The 21,980-nt window shown below is 42.9% G+C and overlaps 1 protein-coding gene across 2 annotated transcripts; it reads left to right on the forward strand.

The window, feature by feature from the left end:
- The first annotated feature begins 4,426 nt into the window (after window positions 1–4,426).
- Window positions 4,427–15,817, forward strand: LOC129841514 (transmembrane protein 154-like). 2 transcript variants are annotated; one of them, XM_055909814.1, is made up of 8 exons: window positions 4,427–4,749; window positions 6,204–6,275; window positions 6,406–6,471; window positions 6,584–6,643; window positions 6,880–7,038; window positions 7,376–7,433; window positions 9,852–9,928; window positions 13,617–15,817. In XM_055909814.1, exons 1-8 carry the CDS (start codon window positions 4,629–4,631, stop codon window positions 13,619–13,621), a joined length of 618 nt encoding a protein of 205 aa, XP_055765789.1. In that variant the 5' UTR covers window positions 4,427–4,628; the 3' UTR covers window positions 13,622–15,817. The 2 variants fall into 2 exon arrangements, with proteins under 2 accessions (XP_055765789.1, XP_055765788.1); XM_055909813.1 differs by lacking the exon at window positions 13,617–15,817 and having other exon boundaries at window positions 9,852–10,199.
- Window positions 15,818–21,980: the final 6,163 nt, after the last annotated feature.

A 21,980-nucleotide genomic window follows, 5' to 3' on the forward strand; every position in this document is an offset into this window, starting at 1 on the left:
AGCTTTACAGAGTGACTAAGGGAACCCAACCATGGGAGGAAGGAGTGGTGAAGTTCACTGAAGGAGGGGTGGTGAACAGAGGAGGCTGGTGGGAGGAGCTATAGGAGGACAGTCTCATTGTACAGGCAGGAATGAAATTAATGGAACGGTATCAAACGAATGGAAACCATGTTTGACTCCGTGCCATTTATTCCATTCCAACCAATACAATGAACCCGTCCTCCTATAGCTCCTCCCACCAGCCTGCTCTGATAGTGACGGAGGGATGATGGAGGGATGACGGAGGGATGACGGAGGAAAGAAAACAACTATAAAGAGATACACTTGGGCATCAGACAGTCTGTCTCTCTGACTCGACAAAGTCCTCCAGTACGTCACAATGTCTGTCAATGCCATATATCAGCTTGCCAATTATCCTCACACTAACATCCACAGTCAATGGCATTCTATAGTTGCATCTGAAATGGCACCCTATTCTCTATGTAGTGCACTACTTTGAACAGGGCTCTGGTCAAAGTAGTGCACTATAGGGAATGGAGTGCCATTTTGGACGTAACCTATGACCCTCTACGATCCCCCTGTCAGGACCAACCATTACATCCACTGTGCCCTGCATAGGCTATTCTGGGGAGTAAATTAGTCTGGGGAGTAAATTAGCTTTCCCTCTTTAGAAGTGAGATATTGTTCTATTCTTTTGCCTTATTTTCTGTCCCTTTAGCAGGAAGGAGCAGCGATTGTTTCTTTAAGGATCGATATTGTATTGCAGTGAGAGATGTGTTGAGGTAAAAGGGGTAAAAAGTTGTGCTCAATGCTTTATTAAGTCTTAGATTTATTGGTCACTTTTATCTCTCCAGTGTGTTGCTCCCTCTCTGTTGAGAGACAGGAAAGGTTAGTGGTTTAATTGACTGATAGAGGCTGCAGCGCTCTCAGTACAACCAACAGGACGGTGGGCTGGACTGCCCTCCGGTGGACAATCTATCCCACTGCAACCAATGGAATGTAGGTCCTGTTTGAATACTTAAAATTGCCTACCTCCTCCCTTCCTTGAATTCACATATTATGCTTGGTGCTTATGCACCAATTGATCATATATTTAATGAGGGAGGGATGCATGTTAAAGGTGTAATTTGATTATTAGCAGTAGTGGTTTTGCCTCTTCATAACAGTTTTTTTCCTGAAAATAATTAGCTTGTTGACTTAGGTAGCCATGGTTATAAAATCCTCCCATTCACTACAATTAATTTGCATAGCTGTAGATATTGACGTCTCCATGGAAACGGAAAGGAATTATCGTCATCCACTTTGGCAGCCTCTGACCACATCTATTTTAACACAGAGGGATGGTCATTCAACATCAATAAATACATGAAAAGAAAGTAACTAGAGACCCTGAATCTGCTTGATTCACTCTAAAATGTGATTTCTGCTTTAAAATGTGACTTCTGCTTTATCCCAACCCATCCGAAAGACACATATAGGCCTACAGGTTGAAGAGGTTGGAGCAGCGGGCTGCCACACTGAGCACCCATGGAGGGGTTGTTGTGGATTTCTCAATAGCACAACGGAAGACAATGGCATCTAGGATTTGATACCAGCAATCCTCCGGTACGCTAGCTCACTTCCCGACAGATTTTTCACGTCAGACCCAGGATTCGAACTGTCAAATCTCTAGCTCGCCTCTCAAAACCTGCTAATGTAACAGTATAACTTTAAACCGTCCCCTCGCCCCGACACAGGCGTGAACCTGGGACCTTCTGCACACATCAACAACGGTTGCCTACGAAGCATCATTACCCATCGCTCCACAAAGGCCGCGGCCCTTGCAGAGCAAGGGGCAACCCTACTTAATGTCTCAGAGCAAGTGACGTAACTGATTGAAATGCTACTAGCGCGTACCCGCTAACTAGCTAGCCATTTCATATCCGTTACACTCACCCCCCTTTCAACCTCCTCCTTTTCCGCAGCAACCAGTGATCCGGGTCAACAGCATCAATGTAACAGTATAACTTTACGTCGTCCCAACGCCCCGACACGGGCGCGAACCAGGGAACCTCTGCACACATCAACAACGGTTGCCCACGAAGCATCGTTACCCATCGCTCCACAAAGGCCGCGGCCCTTGCAGAGCAAGGGGCAACCCTACTTAATGTCTCAGAGCAAGTGACGTAACTGATTGAAATGCTACTAGCGCGTACCCGCTAACTAGCTAGCCATTTCACATCCGTTACACTAACCACTAAGCTACTTGATGCCCGCCTAATAGTAGCAGTTGATATTCCTCAAAAAGTCACTAAATCATAGCACATCCCTTTAAGGCTGACTAAGGATCTGACCCTTTTTTTCCATTTTCGCCTAAAATGACATACCCAAATCTAACTGCCTGTAGCTCAGGACCTGAAGCAAAGACATGCACATTCTTGATACCATTTAAAAGGAAACACATAGAATTTTGTGGAAATGTGAAATTAATGTAGAATAATATAACACACTAGATCTGGTAAAAGATAATACAAAGAAAAAAACAGGCGTTTTTTTTTTACTTTTTCGTACCATCATCTTTGAAATGCAAGAGAAAGGCCATAATGTATTATTCCAGCCCAGGCGCAATTAATATTTTGGCCACTAAACGGCAGCAGTGTATGTTGTTTAGACTGATTCAATGAACCATTGCATATCTGTTCAAGATGTTGTATCAAGACTGCCCAAATGTGTCTAATTGGTTTATTAATACATGTTCAAGTTCATAATTGTGCACTCTCCTCAAACAGTAGCATGGTATTCGTTCACTGTAATAGCTACTGTAAATTGGACAGTGCAATTAGATTAGCATGAATTTAAGCTTTCTGCCCATATCAGATATGTCTATGTCCTGGGAAATGTTTTTGTTACTTACAACCTCATGCTAATCACATTAGCCTACGTTAACTCGACCGTCCCGCTAGGGGGGGACACCAATCCCATAGAGGTTAAGGCTGACTCCACTATGTCTCTGTGTAACGCTTGATGTGAACAAGCATTTCATCTCCACACTCACTGCCTTTTAGAGCGAAAGCATTTTCTGTTTAGCCTAATTAATTAAAACCATGGAAACGCTCAATATTAATCTCCTCGGCGCTCTGAACTCTAACTGCGGTCATAATCTTATACAGACAATGTTTGCTAATTAATGTTCCTTCAAGGTTATCTCTAAACAGGCCAACTGGGATCAGCAACAGCTTAGTTCATTATTGTGGAAATAATATAATTGAGTGGTCACAGACTTGCAACTCCACTAGAGTTAGAGGTAGAAGAGATGACTCTATTTGAGGTCGAATGGGAGCGCAGTGACAGTCTTTTGTATTCTCATGAACTCATATTACACTTTACCACATGGGGGCGCTAATGGACCATAGAAGATATACGTTGTATTAAATCCTCTGGCACGCTGGCCTCCTAGTTCTCTTGCCAGACTAGACACAGCTGGTGAATACATATATATGTTTAAAAGCCTTCAGTATTGATAGAAAGAGGAAATATATTAATCTACAAAAGCCTACATTGACTGGTGGATTATGTATGTGATTGTCTGTGATTTTCCTGAATTGCATCATCCATGAATCACAACTAGACCTAGAGTTAGAGAAATGTATTAAAGTGTCACTCCACAATGATACAATAATACACAATACTGAAACACATTGTGGAACACTCCAACTGAGTTTTGAGACACTGAAAACAATCATGATCAAACATGGTACATGTCTATAATACATTGCATCATCAATACACATGTATAAAATAATAATTGTAAAAAACGATTTAAGTACAGTGGATAACCCCAACCCTAGCTATGTATCACCAAACCCTCATTCGCATTGGTGTGTACTGTTACTTTTTATTTGCAGGCCAACATTTCTTTAAAAGTCTGTATCAGTTGGAAGCTTCTGTGTCTATAGTCTCAACTCTGAACATGTTTCAACTCAGAAAAATCATTCACCTGTGATATCATGTCTAAACTTGTCATGGCCGGGGCTATGCTTTATGGGATAGGTGGATAAGGGTATGGGGGAAGGTTAATGAGGTATAACGACATATCCATAGATAGTACAGTATACAACTTTCAGAGCTCAATTCTAACCCTGTAAGCGGTTTGAATTCAAATCCAAACAGAAGCTTACCTGGTCCTTCAGGAGACCAGTGTAACAGAGAACAACTACCAGCTGCTCCTTACTGAATGTAACTAAGCAAAAATATTTTCCTTTCCCCGATTGAGTAAGTTTGCTGTGCTCTTGTCTTCTCTTTGGTATGCCCCGATTGCTTGAATACCTTAACTGGGGGGAATTTGCTTCAGCAGAGAGCAGAGGAGCTGCCAGGCTTGTGGCTACAAGCACACAGTTAATTGCATCACATCCGCAAGAGTATTCCAGCTGGGTGTGTGTAGCTATGTGGCTGTGTACTCTTTAGGTTTCTCTCTCTCCCTCTCTTTTTTTCTCTATCTCCCCTCCCTCTCTCCACCCTCGCCCTCTCTCTCCTCCTGCTCTCGGTGAGTCTCTAGGTGAGTCAAAAGCAGCCCTGAATCAGGAAGTAGGATGCCGTGACAGACATTAGTAGGCAGAAGGAAATGGGCACCACCACCACACAATGTCACTATGTCTGCCGCTGCTCCTGTCCATGGTAACACAAGGACGAGAGGGAGGAGAGGCCACAGGGAAATGACCCCATCGTCGATCATGTTGCTGCTGGCTCTGACAGCCTGTCTAGCTGGGACTGGTAGGTGTGGACTGTGGATTGGAAAGATCATTTGCCCTTACTGCTCATTGGAAACGGAGCTTTCATGGCTTTCTCTACTCTCCTACATTCACTCACTTTCCTTACCTGTCTGTTTTCTCTTGGTGTCTCTCTGTTCTGCTCTTTTTTTCAGTTTGCCAGAGAATGTAATAGTCTGCTGAAATGTGGTTTATATTGGCGGGTTGTAGCTGCTGAAATATGTGTGGACACAATTTTTTATTAAGAGATAGTGAAAGTTCTAGGCCTTTTGACTACATGGTATTCTATCCAGTAGGTCTGAGTAATCGCTGCTGTATGGTTACATGTGTCTTTGAGTTGCTTCACAATGCTTTCTGAAGTTGAATATTGGAATAGCTCTCCGAGAGCTTGTTCACTTCCATTCAAACGGATGTTATTGTCTTTGTACATCTCTGTTACATTTCAGTTGTGAAAGAGGCTGAGTTCACATCCCTTCTTGCAACGGGTAGTTAGTTACGAATGAGAAGAATCAGCTATAAACACAGTGAAACGTTGATGTTCCTGTTTTATTTCAAAAGACCCGTCTTCACCGAAAGAACGAGAACATTGTGTTTTGTTAGTAGGAAAACCATTTGCAGAAACATTTTCGCAATGGCATTACCGAGGCCTAACGGTACCGTTTGTTCCCTCTGCAGTGTATGTTATCTCCATCTGTGTGATACTTCTTTTTAGTTTAAAGAGTCATAGAGTCTACTGCCACTATATGTGCCTTGCCTTTTTCACTGTAACCACTGGCTGGTAACCAAGGGATATGTTCATTTGAAAGGATTTTTAATGCCATGCCCATGCCTCCTCAACACATAGATTTTGAATTACACTGTACATGCCCACTTACAGTAAGATGTGTCTGTGATGGTTCTTGGAATGTCCGGGGTTAACCTACACATCTAGAACATAAAAGGGTTATCAGGCTGTCCCCATAGGAGAACCCTTTGAAGTACCCTTTTTGGTTCCAAGTAGAACACTTTTGGTTCCAGCTACAGAGGGTACCCCAAAGGGTTCTACCTGAAACCAAAACGGGTTCTCCTATGGGGACAGCTGAAGAACCCCTTTGGAACCCTTTTTTGGAAGAGTGTATGATACGTAGGCCCATTTAGTTAAACATGATTAAGGTCACAGCTCTCAACCCAAGTACACTACTGACAGGCCCAAACGGATTCACATCCAAAGATCTGATGACTGTTTAAACACCTTTTTCTGGGAAACAGTATCACACTGTCTGACTCAGTGTAGTTTGCACATAGTGGAGTCTTTCGTGGGTTTTCTATGAATCCCGAATATTCTAAATTGCATTAAAACTAGGGTGATGATTTTTCCCCTTGGCTCTCGTTATACAGTAGGCTTGAGGTCAGGTCGTGTTATAAGGAAACACTCCTGGCCCTATGTTGCTTAACCATTGACTCTTTCATTCATTGTAGTGTTCTGCCAGGGTGATGAGGACACAAATACTGTTGAAGAAACACTAACAGAAAATGATGCTGGGTTCTCAGGTGAGCTTTAGCTGTTATCTGCTGTGCATACTCCTCCAACCCAACCTGGTGGCAATAGCTCATAACTGTCCATTTCCAACGGGTTTGGCATTAGATGTGCTTGTGTTGATACTTTTCTCAATGTCCTCAGTGATCCCAACTGTAAGTGACGCTACCCCTACACCAGACTCATACCGATCATCTGAGAGTCCTTCAGGTGAGATTACACCTGTCTCCATAACACAATTCCATTACCTGACCTACCAGAGCCTTGCATGACAACAAAAAAAAGGCCCTCTGGTTTTCCATTTAATTTTATGTCATTTCAGAGGGATATGAGACTGAAGCTGAATCTGGTTCTGGATTCAGTCCAGGTGTCAATTCAGAAGGTATATTTCATCAGTACCTCAGCACTTTGTGACAACAGTTGATGTCAAAGGGGCGTTATAAAATAAACTGGATTGATTTGATTGATTGATTGAACACAAACAACAAAACGGATGTAGTGTTCAAGGAAACCGTGTGTTAGAAACGATTGTTGAGATGGTGAAAATAATTGCAGACAAGCAGGTGTTACATCTGTAGCAACACGATCAGTGTCCCACCGTGATGGTTCCTCTTCCAGGGGAGGAACAGCTCAAATCCTCTGAAACACCACTGGAGGACAGTCTGAGTCTCACCTTCATCCTGGTTCCTGTTGTGCTGGTGGTCGTGATAATCGCCATGGTAGTGGGCGTAGTCGTAATCAACCGCAGATGGAATCGGAAAGAAAAGAGCAATTCTGGTTAGTCATGAGAACTGTATGTCCACGTGATGAGAAGCAACAGGCGACATGGCCCTTTTCTCACACACCATGACAGATCGGCTTATGACTAGATGTACTGTACAATTCAGTCGTCCTGTTCATTTCATGGGTACTTTACAACACTATGACGTGAAAAACTGTGAGTAGGGTTATGTTTAGCTTTGTGCATACTTATTTAGAATAGTGTGTAGGCCTACAGTTGTATACTCAACCACAATACAGTATACAATGTATGAGTGGATATTGTTAATGTACTTTGACATTACTTTATGAGATGGTGCACGATGTTGGCTATAATGATGGTTTCCTATTCCAGATAATGTAGAAGAGGATAAATATTTGCATGGTAGCGATGACACAGAAAACGTTCCAATGTAAGTATTGAACACTGCTCTATGAGTTATATAGTGCATTCTGAAAGTATTCAGACCCCTTGACTTTTTCCACATTTTGTTACATTACAGCCTTATTCTAAAATATATATATATTTTTTAAGTGTATTTCCCTCAAATCTACACACAATACCACATAATAACAAGGTGAAAACAGGTTTTTAGACATTTTAGCAAAAAAAGTATATAGACCCTTTGCTATGAGACTCGAAATTGAGCTCAGGTGCATCCTGTTTCCATTGATCATCCTTGAGATGTTTCTACAACTTGATTGGAGTCCACCTGTGGTAAATTCAATTGGTTGGACATGATTTGGAAAGGCATTGAAGGTCCACAAGAACACAGCAGAAATAACTAATGTAAACTGTGCTAATGTGTAGTGAGTTTCACCTACTGCCTAGTACACAAGGGTTCAAAACTGTTAACCTAAAAAAAACACTAAATAGATTCTTAAATGGAAGAGGCTTGGATCCACCAAGACTCTTCCTAGAGCTGGCCGCCCGGCCAAACTGAGCGATCAGGGAAGAAGGGCCAATGTCAGGGAGGTGACCAAGAACCCGATGGTCACTCTGACAGAGCTCCATAGTTCCTCTGTGGAGATGGGAGAACCTTCCAGAAGAACATCCATCTCTGCAGCACTCCACCAACCAGGCCTTTATGGTAGAGTGGCCAGACAGAAGCCACTCCTCAGTAAAAGGCACATGATAGCCCATTTGGAGTTTGCCAAACAGTACCTATAGGATTCTCAGACCATAATAAAAAGGATTCTCTGGTTTGATGAAACCAAGATTGAACTCTTTGGCCAGAATGCCAAGTGTCACGTCTGGAGGAAACCTGGCACCGTCCCTACGGTGAAGTATGGTGGTGGCAGCATCATGCTGTGGGGATGTTTTAAAGCTGCAGGGACTGGAAGACCAGTCAGGATTGAGGGAAAGATTAATGGAGAAAAGTACAGAGAGATCCTTGACGAAAACCTGCTCCAGAGTGCTCAGGACTTCAGACTGGGGCGAAGGTTCACCTTCCAACAGGAGAATGACCCGAAGCATACAGCCAAGACAACACAGGAGTGGCTTCGGGACAAGTCTGAATGTCCTTGAGTGGCCCAGCCAGAGCCCGGACTTGAACCCGATCGAATATCTCTGGAGAGACCTAAAAATCCCCAAATACAGGTGTGCCAAGCTTGTAGCGTCATACCCAAGAAGACTCAAGGCTGTAATCACCGCCAAAGGTGTTTCAACAAAGTACTGAGTAAACGGTCTGAATACTTATGTAAATCTGATACTTTTTATAAATTTGCAAAGATGTCTAAAAAACGTTTTTTTCCTTTGTCATTATGGGGTATTGTGTCTGAATACTTTCCGAATGCACTGTATCTAGGCTACTGCTGTCTTGACTGTGCTCTCTATACATTTCAAGTTGCAGTCACTCAAATTCGTAATAGGCGGTAAATCTGTTTCCTTGGTATGATTTTGACCTCACCCTTTCTCACCTCTGTTTGTTATTTCCTGTTTAGAAAGATACATGTTGAGGAGTTTGAAACAGGAGTGTGTGTGTGTGTGTGTGTGTGTGTGTGTGTGTGTGTGTGTGTGTGTGTGTGTGTGTGTGTGTGTGTGTGTGTGTGTGTGTGTGTGTGTGTGTGTGTGTGTGTGTGTGTGTGTGTGTGTGCATGTGCTCTTTTCCTCAACAAGTTGTTTCACACAAACAAACACACACACAACAGTCTCTCATATTTGACATAAAGTATATAGTCAAGAAGTATCATGTGTGATTCTAAGTGTTTACACATTAGCCTGAGAACTTACGAAAGAGCATTTCAGCAGAAATATGGCAAAGCTCAAGTTCCTCCTGCTATGATATGACACCCTGTCCCTGGTAACCAGCCTCCACGTGAGAATGTACAGTATGACTAAGGTATCTTTAGTGTAAGAGAAAGACTAACATAAAGGAAATAACCATCAAAAACAATCTCCTGTCAAAACTTTACACTGCACATGAATGCTCTCTCTCTGAGCCAATCATGTGTCCATGATGACTTCAGCGCATTGACAGAAAACTATAATCAATGACGAGAGCGCCCTCCTGTGGGAATCAGCAATACTACCACTCAAATGGCCTTGAGTAGAAAATCATGTCAAATTATTGGAGGGAAGGACCGTGCTTATTCAAATACAGTTTTGGGTGGAAATCAGTGGAAAACAGCATATTCCTACGGAGTTTAATTTGAGACCAGTACACCGTGTGAGAAACCCCTCAACTGTTTTGGATTGTCTTTATACCTCAACAGTGGATGTTTGTATTTTTCCCCCCTCTACACTCCCTTCATTTTAGTCCATTTATTTTGTCATTTTTCGAATGTCAAAACACTAATATGATGGGCTGGCTATGTTGGCTGTTTTCCAGGCCCATGTTTGAGGATGATGTCCCCTCTGTGTTGGAGCTGGAGATGGAAGACCTGGAACAGTGGATGAATAAAGATTGTGAGTCATCTAAAAAACACCAAGAGAAAATGTATGGCAGCCCACTAATAATTATCTTTGAAAATAATGTATAACTGGAACAATCTGAGCTGAGGCTGTATATCTTGTATGTTAGTTGGCAATGGTCGTCCTTGTTCTCCAAGCATTAGACTACTCTTGGTTCACAATAAGAAGATATGTCTGTTATGAACCCTGTTGACTACTCACTCCTGTTTTGTAATTGAAATGTGGACATATGTAAACACATGCCTTTCCCTGATAAACGCTACTGTGAAAACAGGTTGGTTGAGTGTAACTTTTCTCCAATAGAGGGCGCCATTGTATCCTTTATTACTGAGCCACTGCAAGTGTGACGATGGCGTTCACACATGGACTAGACTGGAGTCAATTCCTTTTACATGTGCACTTTAAATATCTAAGTACATACTGATAGGAAGCTATTCGTAGACTGTAAATGTCCATATTGTTTGTGATTTATGCAAGGATATTGTATTCGTCACATGAGCTGTCAATTAGTTTTTTTAGATGGAGTTCGAATGGACTCTGGACAAGGGATCTAACATGAGATCATGGTAAACATACACCTGTTATTTACTAACACTATAGTAGTCAACTCTACTGCACTTTGCTGTTTATGTAGCAACGCCGCAGGATAAGATCATGGGCTCTATTCAATCTGCATCACTGAATCGTTACAGATTGCGCGATATAAATGTGAAGGTAATTCCCGATTGAGCCGACATAGGCAGCGTTTACCGTGAACGTAGTCTCCGCTAACGCGGAATATTGCGTTTACATTTCAATCACGCTTTAACGCTGAATATCTGTAATACGGATTGAATAGAGTCCACGGTGGTGACTGGTGAATGCGTCAGTCACACCCAGCAACTCAGGAACAGGGAGGGAGGACAGACAGCCTGGTGATGATATAATGTGTTGTCCTGGTGACATAATAACATGACCCGCTGCTGTTGACGTGGGTTGACCTGTCCTGCTGTTACTGTACATGAAACTCAAAAGTCTATCATTTGATTAAGAGAAAGGATCTAGGGTCAGTTTAGCCTTTTAGATCATAATTAATAAGGTGGACATGGATGGGGAGACCTGATCCTAGATCAGTACACGTACTCTGTGACACTTTATAAATACAGGCCTTGGTCAGTGGAGGCTGCTGAGGGGAGGACGGCTCATAATAATGTCTCCAAGGGAGCAAATGGAATGGCATCAAACACTTAAAACAACATGTTTGATGCAGTGGTGCAACTTTTTTTTTTTTTTTTTTTTTATCCAGTCGGATTAACTCTCCAAACAGCCTACCCGACCGCTCGGAGGCGTCCGTTTTGTATCACATTCCAATGATAAAACTCGGGGGAACAAAAATGCAATTTCAGAATGTGGGGGGGACATGTCCCTTCTGTCCCCATTGAACGTTTTGCCCCTTGTTTTATGTGTTTGATACCATTCCACTTATTCCGCTCTAGTCATTACCAAGAGCCCGTCCTCCCCAATTAAGGTGCCACCAACATGCAGGTACTATTAATAAAGCTGCCAGTTGAGGACTTGTGAGGCATCTGTTTCTCAAACTAGACAATCTACTGTACTTGTTCTCTTGCTCAGTTGTGCACCGGGGCCTCCCACTCTTCTTTCTATTCTGGTTAGAGTCAGTTTGCGCTGTTTTGTAAAGGGAGTAGTACACAGCGCTGTATGAGATCTTCAGTTTCTTGGCAATTTCTAGCATGGAATAGTCTTCCTTCAGAACAAGAATAGACTGACAAATTTCAGGAGAAAGGTCTTTGTTTCTGGCCATTTTGAGCCTGTAATCGAACCCACAAATGCTGATGCTCCAGATACTCAACTAGTCTAAAGAAGGGCAGTTTTATTGCTTCTTTAATCAGAACAGCAGTTTTCAGCTGTGCTAACATAATTGCAAAAGGGTTTTCTAGCGATCAATTAGCCTTTTAAAATGAGAAACTTGGATTAGCTAACACAATGTGCCATTGGAACACAGGAGTGATGGTTGCTGATAATGGGCCTCTGTACACCAGCTACAATAGTCATTTACAACATTGACAATGTCTACACTGTATTTCTGATCAATTCGATGTTATTTTAATGGACAAAGAATGTGTTTTTCTTTCAAAAACAGGGACATTTCTAAGTGACCCCAAACTTTTGAACGGTAGTGTACATACTCATCATGCGCAGGTATTTATCCTAAATTTAACTAGGAGAATCAGTTAAGAACAAATTCTTATTAACAATGACGGCCAAACCCAGACGACGCTGGGACAATTGTGCGCCGCCTTATGGGACTCCCAATCACAGCCAGATGTAATGCAGCCTGGATTTGAACCAGTGATTGCAGTGACCCTTCTTGCACTGAGATGCAGTGTCTTAGACCGCTGCGCCACTCAGGAGCCCAATTAAGCAACAGTCATTTCTGTTTTTTTGGGGGGGGTTTGTGTATTTCACCCTGTTTTTCTCCCCAATTTCATGATATCCAATTGCGATTCAATTACGATCTTGTCTCATCGCTGCAACTCCCCAACGGGCTCGGGAGAGGCGAAGGTCGAGTCATGCGCCCCCAGAAACATGATCCGCCAAACCGCACTTCTTAACAACCGCCCGCCTAACCCGGAAGCCAGCTGCACCAATTTGTTGGAGGAAACACTGCTCAACTGACGACCAAAGTCAGCCTGCAGTCGCCCGGCCCACCACAACATGAATTTCTGTTCCCCCTGCATATCTTGTTTTGATACGTGGTGGCCACGCACACACACACACACACACACACAGATACACACACACACACACATACACACACACACACACACACACACACACACACACACACACACACACACACACACACACACACACACAAATACAGATACAGAGCGAGACAGAGTCTCACACTCCCACACATGCTTCTATTATCTCTCTGACACACACACTCACACACACAGAAATATACACATGACTGCACAAACACATGCCTCACTTACTGACATAAGGGCACACACACACAGTGACTGCTGAACTCTGTCCCCTACTCCTCTGTACCCATCGTAACCTTCTAACCCTCTGAAGCAGGAAGAGTCCTGACATCTGTTAGCGATTACCACAGGCATGCATGGAAGTGTGGCGCAACAGGGCGTAGGGATGGCCCCTTGTTCTCTCTCTCAGAAAGGCTGGGAGGGTCAAGGTCCATTAGACTAGCTGTGAGCTCACGTCATTCACACACAGCTTTTTCCCCCCAGGGTTCTGTTGGTTTGCAGCGTGCCATAAGGGTGGAGGGTCATAGACTACTCTCAGTTAACTGTGTAGGGCAGGCCTACTGTAGACCAGTGGAGGCTGGTGGGGGGAGCTATTTGGAGGACGGGCTCATTGTAATGGCTGGAATGGAATAAATGGAACGGTATAAAACACATCAAACATGGAAACCACATGTTTGACTCCGTTCCATGTATTCCCTTCCAACCATTACAATGAGCCCGTCCTTATATAGCTCCTCCCACCAGCCTCCACTGCTGTAGACAGCATGCCCTATTATAGACCTACTGTAAGTACATAGAAATCAACTGTAAATATCTGTTTTTTCCAATGGGGGATTTATTGACAGTTTGGTGTAGACTAGAGGATCAACATGCCAGCTCATGACCTCTCCCCGTCCGTCTGTCTCCTCTAGGCTAGTCCCTAAAGAGTCATGGAGTCAGTCAATTCTCTCTCCCAGCCGCCCTCTTGCTGTACTGCCGGTGACAAAGGACATTTCCCCATCGCAGGGAAGGACATTCTGTTACCCAGCAGCACTGTAGGCTTCTTCTGTTCATGTCGATGTCAAGGCAGCGTCATCAACCGACCACATTGACAACAAGAAAGCAACACCTCCACCAAGGTGACTGCAAAAAACAGGAAATGCTGAATTTATTTTCAATTTCAGCATAAACAAAAGACAAGTAACAATAAATGCACAAGTTAAACGTTTTTAGAACGTAACATCTTTTAGAACGTAACAATCTGCACACTCCACCGTCAATTGTACTGTGGTTTAGACTCTATGGAGAAACAGTGTGTGGCAATAGTCCTTTCACTACACGGGTCCTGATTGTGGTCGGCCTAATAATGAATGCTTTTTTCAACGCCTTCAACTCAGTACTGTGCCTTTTAGTCATTGTTTCAAGTTCATATACACTTTTTATGTGATCGTTTTATTGTCTTTTGTATTCAGCTGTATTCATGCAGTGAGAGAGGAAGGAGTTAAACACAGGAGGTTGGTGGCACCTTAATTGAGGAGGATGGGCTCGGGGTAATGGCTGGAGCAGAATGAGTGGAATGGTATCAAATACATCAAACACTTGGTTTCCATGCGTTTGATGCCATTCCATTTGCTCCGTTCCAGCCATTACTATGAGCTGTCCTCCCTTCAGCAGCCTCCTGCGGAGTAAAAACTATTAGACTATTGCTGAAAGCAGGCGTCGGTATCCATGTTCTGACACCCAGACAACAATATCAGAACTTGACCTCCAAAGATCCTACAGGCCCTCCCCTTTACAACATAAACATATATTCCATGCCCACAGTAAAGCCATACCAGGTGGTATATACCCTTATTCCAACGGCCAACTAACCCAGTCCCATGAGAGATATGATGGCTCTAACCCAGTCCCATGATAGATATGATGGCTTTAACCCAGTCCCGTGATAGATATGATGGCTCTAACCCAGTCCCATGATAGATATGATGGCTCTAACCCAGTCCCATGATAGATATGATTGCTTAAAACCAATCCCATGATAGATATGATGGCTTAAAACCAATCCCATGATAGATATGATTGCTTTAACTCAGTCCCTTGATAGATATGATGGCTCTAACCCAGTCCCATGATAGATATGATGGCTTAAAACCAATCCCATGATAGATATGATGGCTTAAAACCAATCCCATGATAGATATGATGGCTTTAACCCAGTCCCATGATAGATATGATGGCTCTAGCCCAGTCCCATGATAGATATGATGGCTTTAACCCAATCCCATGACAGATATGATGGCTCAACAAATGTTTATGCTAAAGACTAGCTAGTGTCTCCTCCTCTCCTCTGCTCTGTTCCTTCTGGTTGTAGTACACAGACTGCACGTGGATCTGTCTCTCTTTCACTCTCTCTCTCTCTCTGTCTCTCTCTCACAAACTCCGACTCTAATTACAAAACCCTGCCTATTGTTTTATGCATGAGATAACTGAGAACTGCTGGCACACTGCTTTGCTTTGGTTCATGCGCATCACGCAATGCTAAAGCTGTTTAGAATTCAAGAGGGATTAGGGAAGGTAATTTCTGAGATAGTCTGTGAGATATTTTCACAGAGTGCAAATTTCAGTTGGGTTGTTGTATACAGTTACTGTCTTGTGAGGTTTTGTTTTCCATGATTTTCTTTGAGAAACAGTGTTTCACAATTACTGTCATTCCTTCCTAAGCATGTCATTCCTGTTGATGGTACACTGTCTTTCATTGGTTGAATATGTTTTTCCTCCAATGATAGTGGTGTTGTTGATATGCAATCTGAATCTACAAATTCTCGTCACATCGATGTATAAATGTTATGTTCAGCTCTATGTGACAGATAGTCAGTATTTTTGCAGTAACTTTCATTGTAAATATGTGGAAGATATATTTTTTACTCGCATGTATATTTTTTAAATGTGTAAATTGTACTTGATTTGATACAAATATTGATATTTGCTTATGGTCATAGGAGTGAATTTGGTCCCTCAATCTCTGTTAGGTCCTCATACTTGTCAGTAATCCAAGTGTTACAGCAGTAGTTCTTGTAGTAAAGATTAATAATTTCAACAAGGAACCAACTGTCCGGCCAATATATTTGCATATTTGTAAATCATCAATAAATCTGTGACGCGCTATTTTGTTTGTGTGCGTGTGCCTATTAATGTGTACCACCTCGTCTGTCCCTGTATGCGTCACAGGAGGTTGGTGGCGCCTTAATTGGGGAGGACGGACTCGTGGTAATGGCTGGAGTGGAATAGGTGTAACGCTATCAAACACATGAAACACATGGTTTCCATGTGCTTTATGCCATTCCATATGCTCCGTTACAGCCATTATTATGAGCCGTCCTCCCCTCAGCAGCCTCCACTGGTGTGCGTGTGTGGTAGAGCCAGAAACCCATCCCCCATCCCCCTCTCTCTACCCTCTCTTCCCTCCATATACCTGATGGACACTCATTGGATGGTAATGGAATTCATATTAAAGGAGGCTGGCGAAGAGCAGCAAGGACAGATATCCTGGAAAGCAATGCATATCAATAAGGAATAAACGCCAGGAGAGATGGACTCGCTATTCTCCCTCCTCTCTCTCTCTCTCTCTCTCTCTCGTTACATCATTACCAATGTACTGTCTGAAACTACCGCTCAAGGTCTCCCACCAGTGTTTCTGCTTTTCACCTGGACAGTTACAGTGCCAGTATATGGCATATAAACATGTTTTATCTCTTAAGATCATTGAAACATCCGTTTTTTGATGAGTGTCTGGAGGAGACCTGTAAAAGTCATTTAAGAAGTCTATATATCTACTTTATAAATATGTCTTGAATGAAGGAGGTTGGGGGGGGGGGGGGGGGGGGGGTCAGGACGGAGACAGATGTTAATGTGTCTCCTCCATATTTTTTCAATATAAAAAAATAAAAATAACATTTGATTAAAAACAAAAATCTGTCTTGTCAGATATATCTGATATAGTTTGGGCTCCCGAGTGGTGCAGCGGTCTAGGGTACTGTATCTCTGTGAAAGAGTCGTCACTACAATCCCTGGTTCGAGTCCAGGCTTTATCACATCCGGCCGTGATTGGGAGTCCCATAGGGTGGCATACACTTTGCACAGCGTCGTCCGGGGTAGGCCGTCATTGTAAATAAGAATTTGTTCTTAACTGACTTGCCAAGTGAAATAAATAAATAAACATCTAGTTGATATAGCACTGCACGTGTTGGTACTCTACTGCACACCCCAGGGAAAGGTTGCCCCTAAATAGTACTTTATCTGATTCTGAACTTACTGGAATTGTTAACAGTTGAAATGCCAAACTGATCACAGATGAGCTAATAACTATTATACTACCACATGTTACACTGGACTGCTAGGTGACCTCAGACTGCTTCATTTGTAACCTTCATGACAGCGGTGTGTGCTAGGTGACCTCAGACTGCTTCATATGTAACCTTCATGACAGCGGTGTATAGTAGTTGGCCTCAGACTACTTCATATGTAACCTTCATGACAGCGGTGTATGGTAGTTGACCTCAGACTACTTCATATGTAACCTTCATGACAGCAGTGTATGGTAGTTGACCTCAGACTGCTTCATATGTAACCTTCATGACAGCGGTGTATGGTAGTTGACCTCAGACTACTTCATATGTAACCTTCATGACAGCGGTGTATGCTTGAGCATGTGAGCTGTGAGCATTGTTCTCAGTCAGAGCTAGATTCTGGTTGCACTGGTTTGTGTCGTGTCTTTGTACGTAGCAGAAAGGGCCGCTCAAAAAGGTGATCTGACACAACCTAAACATAAGCCTAAGCCTAATGTTGACGCTCACTGATATCAGACAAAGGCCACTTAAAATAAACAGATGAGATAATCCAAAGAGATAGGATACGAGCCAAGATGACAAGACAACTTCTTGTGCGTGAGAAAAATAGAAGACAAGATGATTAGCTGGAAGAGTTCTTCTGAGAATTGGGTCAACTTGCAAATAACTTTTCTTTATACAAACGATACAGTATCTATTCATGGGAAACTAAGAAGTGAATCTTCAGACTGATGAATGACGGTTCACAGAGATAGATACATCTCTCTGACATATCAATACATTCATCAAGTCAGCCTTCTGTTTTGTCCGTGTTCATTCTGCCCTGCCAGAGCAGAAAAATATATTTATCTGAAATCCCATGAAATCTGTGATATCAACACTGTACATTCAATTCAAATGCCATACCAGGTTTCTGTTTCTCTCTCTGTGTTCACTATCCTCAGTCTGTTCTGCCCTTTATTGGATCCATGGCTTACTGTACTGCACTGTATCATTTTCTGGCCTGAGCCATTGTTACTGTCACCTCCAATCAATTCTCTCTCTCAGCCACACAGTCGGCCATGTTTTCCTTTTCCAGAGAGGCTGCGGTGTTCTGAGGCGACCTCTTTCTCATCCCTTCATCTTTCTGTTTGTGTGTGGCTTATCTATGCTACCTACTACACTGAACCAGTGGGCAGAGGGTAATCACACACAGCCACAGCACACACCGGGCAAACAGACGTGTGTGTGTGTGTGTGTGTGTGTGAAACAGAGAAAGTGTGTGTGTGCGGTATCACATCTGTGATAGTGACACACTTTGCCTCCAGGCCTAGGTCCTCTTGACGAGTCATGTCCGGCGAGAAGAGAAAAGCCCCCTTCCTTCCCGCACTCATCATCAAAGATATGAGATCTCACCCTGCACTATGCTGCTGCTGTGTGTGGCACAGCACGCCAGATGAGCAACACATGATCCTTTCCCGGCAATACTGGGTTAACCCTTTCATTCACAGCAAGAAACCCTGATGCAGCCAACTGAGCTACAGTGGAGCAAAAAAGTATTTAGTCAGCCATCAATTGTGCAAGTTCTCCCACTTAAAAAGATGAGAGAGCCTGTCATTTTCATCATAGGTACACTTCAACTATGACAGACAAAATGAGAAAAAAAAAACAGAAAATCACATTGTAGGATTTTTAAAGAACCGTTTGCAAATTATGGTGGAAAATAAGTATTTGGTCAATAACAAAAGTTTATCTCAATACTTTGTTATATACCCTTTGTTGGCAATGACAGAGGTCAAACGTTTTCTGTAAGTCTTCACAAGGTTTTCACACAATGTTGCTGGTATTTTGGCCCATTCCTCCATGCAGATCTCCTCTAGAGCAGTGATGTTTTGGGGCTGTTGCTGGGCAACACGGACTTTCAACTCCCTCCAAAGATTTTCTATGGGGTTGAGATCTGGAGACTGGCTAGGCCACTCCAGGACCTTGAAATGCTTCTTACGAAGCCACTCCTTCGTTGCCCGGGCGGTGTGTTTGGGATCATTGTCATGCTGAAAGACCCAGCCACGTTTCATCTTCAATGCCCTTGCTGATGGAAGGAGGTTTTCACTCAAAATCTCACGATACATGGCCCCATTCATTCTTTCCTTTACACGGATCAGTCGTCCTGGTCCCTTTGCAGAAAAACAGCCCCAAAGCATGATGCTTCACAGTAGGTATGGTGTTCTTTGGATGCAACTCAGCATTCTTTGTCCTCCAAACACGACGAGTTGAGTTTTTACCAAAAAGTTATATTTTGGTTTCATCTGACCATATGACATTCTCCCAATCTTCTTCTGGATCATCCAAATGCTCTCTAGCAAACTTCAGACGGGCCTGGACATGTACTGGCTTAAGCAGGGGGACACGTCTGGCACTGCAGGATTTGAGTCCCTGGCGGCGTAGTGTGTTACTGATGGTAGGCTTTGTTACTTTGGTCCCAGCTCTCTGCAGGTCATTCACTAGGTCCCCCCGTGTGGTTCTGGGATTTTTGCTCACCGTTCTTGTGATCATTTTGACCCCATGGGGTGAGATCTTGCGTGGAGCCCCAGATCGAGGGAGATTATCAGTGGTCTTGTATGTCTTCCATTTCCTAATAATTGCTCCCACAGTTGATTTCTTCAAACCAAGCTGCTTACCTATTGCAGATTCAGTCTTCCCAGCCTAGTGCAGGTCTACAATTTTGTTTCTGGTGTCCTTTGACAGCTCTTTGGTCTTGGCCATAGTGGAGTTTGGAGTGTGACTGTTTGAGGTTGTGGACAGGTGTCTTTTATACTGATAACAAGTTCAAACAGGTGCCATTAATACAGGTAACGAGTGGAGGACAGAGGAGCCTCTTAAAGAAGAAGTTACAGGTCTGTGAGAGACAGAAATCTTGCTTGTTTGTAGGTGACCAAATACTTATTTTCCACCATAATTTGCAAATAAATTCATTACAAATCCTACAATGTGGTTTTCTGGATTTTCTTTTCTAATTTTGTCTGTCATAGTTGAAGTGTACCTATGATGAAAATTACAGGCCTCTCTCATCTTTTTAAGTGGGAGAACTTGCACAATTGGTGGCTGACTAAATACTTTTTTGCCCCACTGTATATTCTTCCTCTGTGAGCTCATTTAACTACTGCACAGGGAAAGGCCTATACAAACAATACCGATGTCATCTTCCCTAATGTACAGAGTAAGAGCTGTCTTTCCCTATGGTCATGTTGGCAGTTGTAAGGGCTTGACCTCAGAGTAATGGTTTAATCTAGTCAAAACAGAGCAAAGAAGTTTCCTGAATGTGGGAAAGCTTTGTATTATTATGATGAAACCCACTTTCCATCCATCATTACACAGACTAGCCACATGACCACCATCCAACCTAATGGTCAGCAGACAACAGCAGTTCTCCATCACTGACTGTGACCCTCTATTTCTCAACACAGCAGCCTATCAATGGACATTGGGTGTGTGTCAAACTATGAACTCCGCGGGCCTGGAAATACCTCGGTGCAAGTCGAGACTCAGTTCAGACTTTGTGAGCGAGATGAAAGACATCTGGGATTTGTCATTGGTCTTTAAAAAACATATGATGAAAATAGAATCGGAAGCCTTGTCTATTTCTGAGAATGGAGTTATGATTTGTAAGAAAATGGCACAATGAGAATGCACAGGCCAGTGTCTTAACAGCCAAACGTGGCTGAACACTCTCCAGCAGCACTGGTCTGGATGCTAGTGGTGGATCAGTCATAGAAACACATGGAAGCCATTTGTTGTGTTTTTTCCCCCTCTGTAGCTGTGGTCTGGACAGCCTAGCCTAGGCTCCATGTTAATCGGAGTAATGTGTGCAGTTATGTGAGGAATATCGCTGTGTAAATTGAGAATCGTCACAGCAATAAGCTGTCCTGTTGTGTCCCTGTCCAGAGGTTTAACATACAGGGCTGACATTCTGTCATTGATGGATTCCTGCCGTATTCTAAATGTTCCATGGAGCTTTGGTCTGTCCCGAGACATATAGGATGTTAACGTTATTAATTTCCCCTCATATTCCGTGACTCTATGTTGTCCGATGCGATGTGGTCTAAACATATAACTCCAACAAAGCCTTTGGTATTTCAATGTGAAACTAATATGACCATACTGATTCCTCTGCCTTTGTCTGGATACTCAAATCAACCTAATGTACTATTAGAATATGAAGACAGACAAGTCAGAGGGACTTTTCAATTTCCACATAAGGATTCCCTGCGTGTGGACGTTTCAACTGCCAGGCTGCTCTGCTATCCACAGAGGCTCTTAGTTTATTTGTGTCTGCATGGCCTGGAAAAGCTCTCCCTCACTCACTCTCACTCTGAGGCATATTTTTCAGCTTTCGTTGGCTCAGTGCCAGTGTCAATTCCATGCTCTTCAGAATCACATTCTTTGGCGCTTAGTGATATCTCAGGCCTTCAGACTAGCTCCCCCTGGCAGATTAAGATACAGGACATGGAAATGACCATAAAACAAAGCAAAACAATGCCGGGCACACAGCCGCTTCGCTTCAGCGCTGTGCTAGACACTGGTCCAGGAAATAGCGTTATGCTCAAATTGGTTGGTATGAATCTCCTGGGTTTTTCACACAGATGCATTTCAAGTTTCAAGTTGTATTAGTCATATGTACTGGATACACATGGTATACACCATCCAACGAAATGCAACAACAATAAAAAATAATAAAAGATACAAACATAAAGCACACAATCTCACAAACACACACTTTGTATGAAATATAAGAAACAGTAGCTAATAGACTGGACCAATTATATGAAAATAATCATATTCATTATAATAACTACCCTACACAGTACAGGTTCAAGCAACTATTTCGGACGTAACATGTTTGCGTCGTTCTAAAAAAATAATGTTTTTGCATCGTCATCATTCTGCGACTACCAACTCTCTACTAGTGAGTGA

This window comes from Salvelinus fontinalis, chromosome 42 (assembly GCF_029448725.1).
Source record: "Salvelinus fontinalis isolate EN_2023a chromosome 42, ASM2944872v1, whole genome shotgun sequence".
In the NCBI taxonomy this organism is placed as follows: domain Eukaryota; kingdom Metazoa; phylum Chordata; class Actinopteri; order Salmoniformes; family Salmonidae; genus Salvelinus; species Salvelinus fontinalis.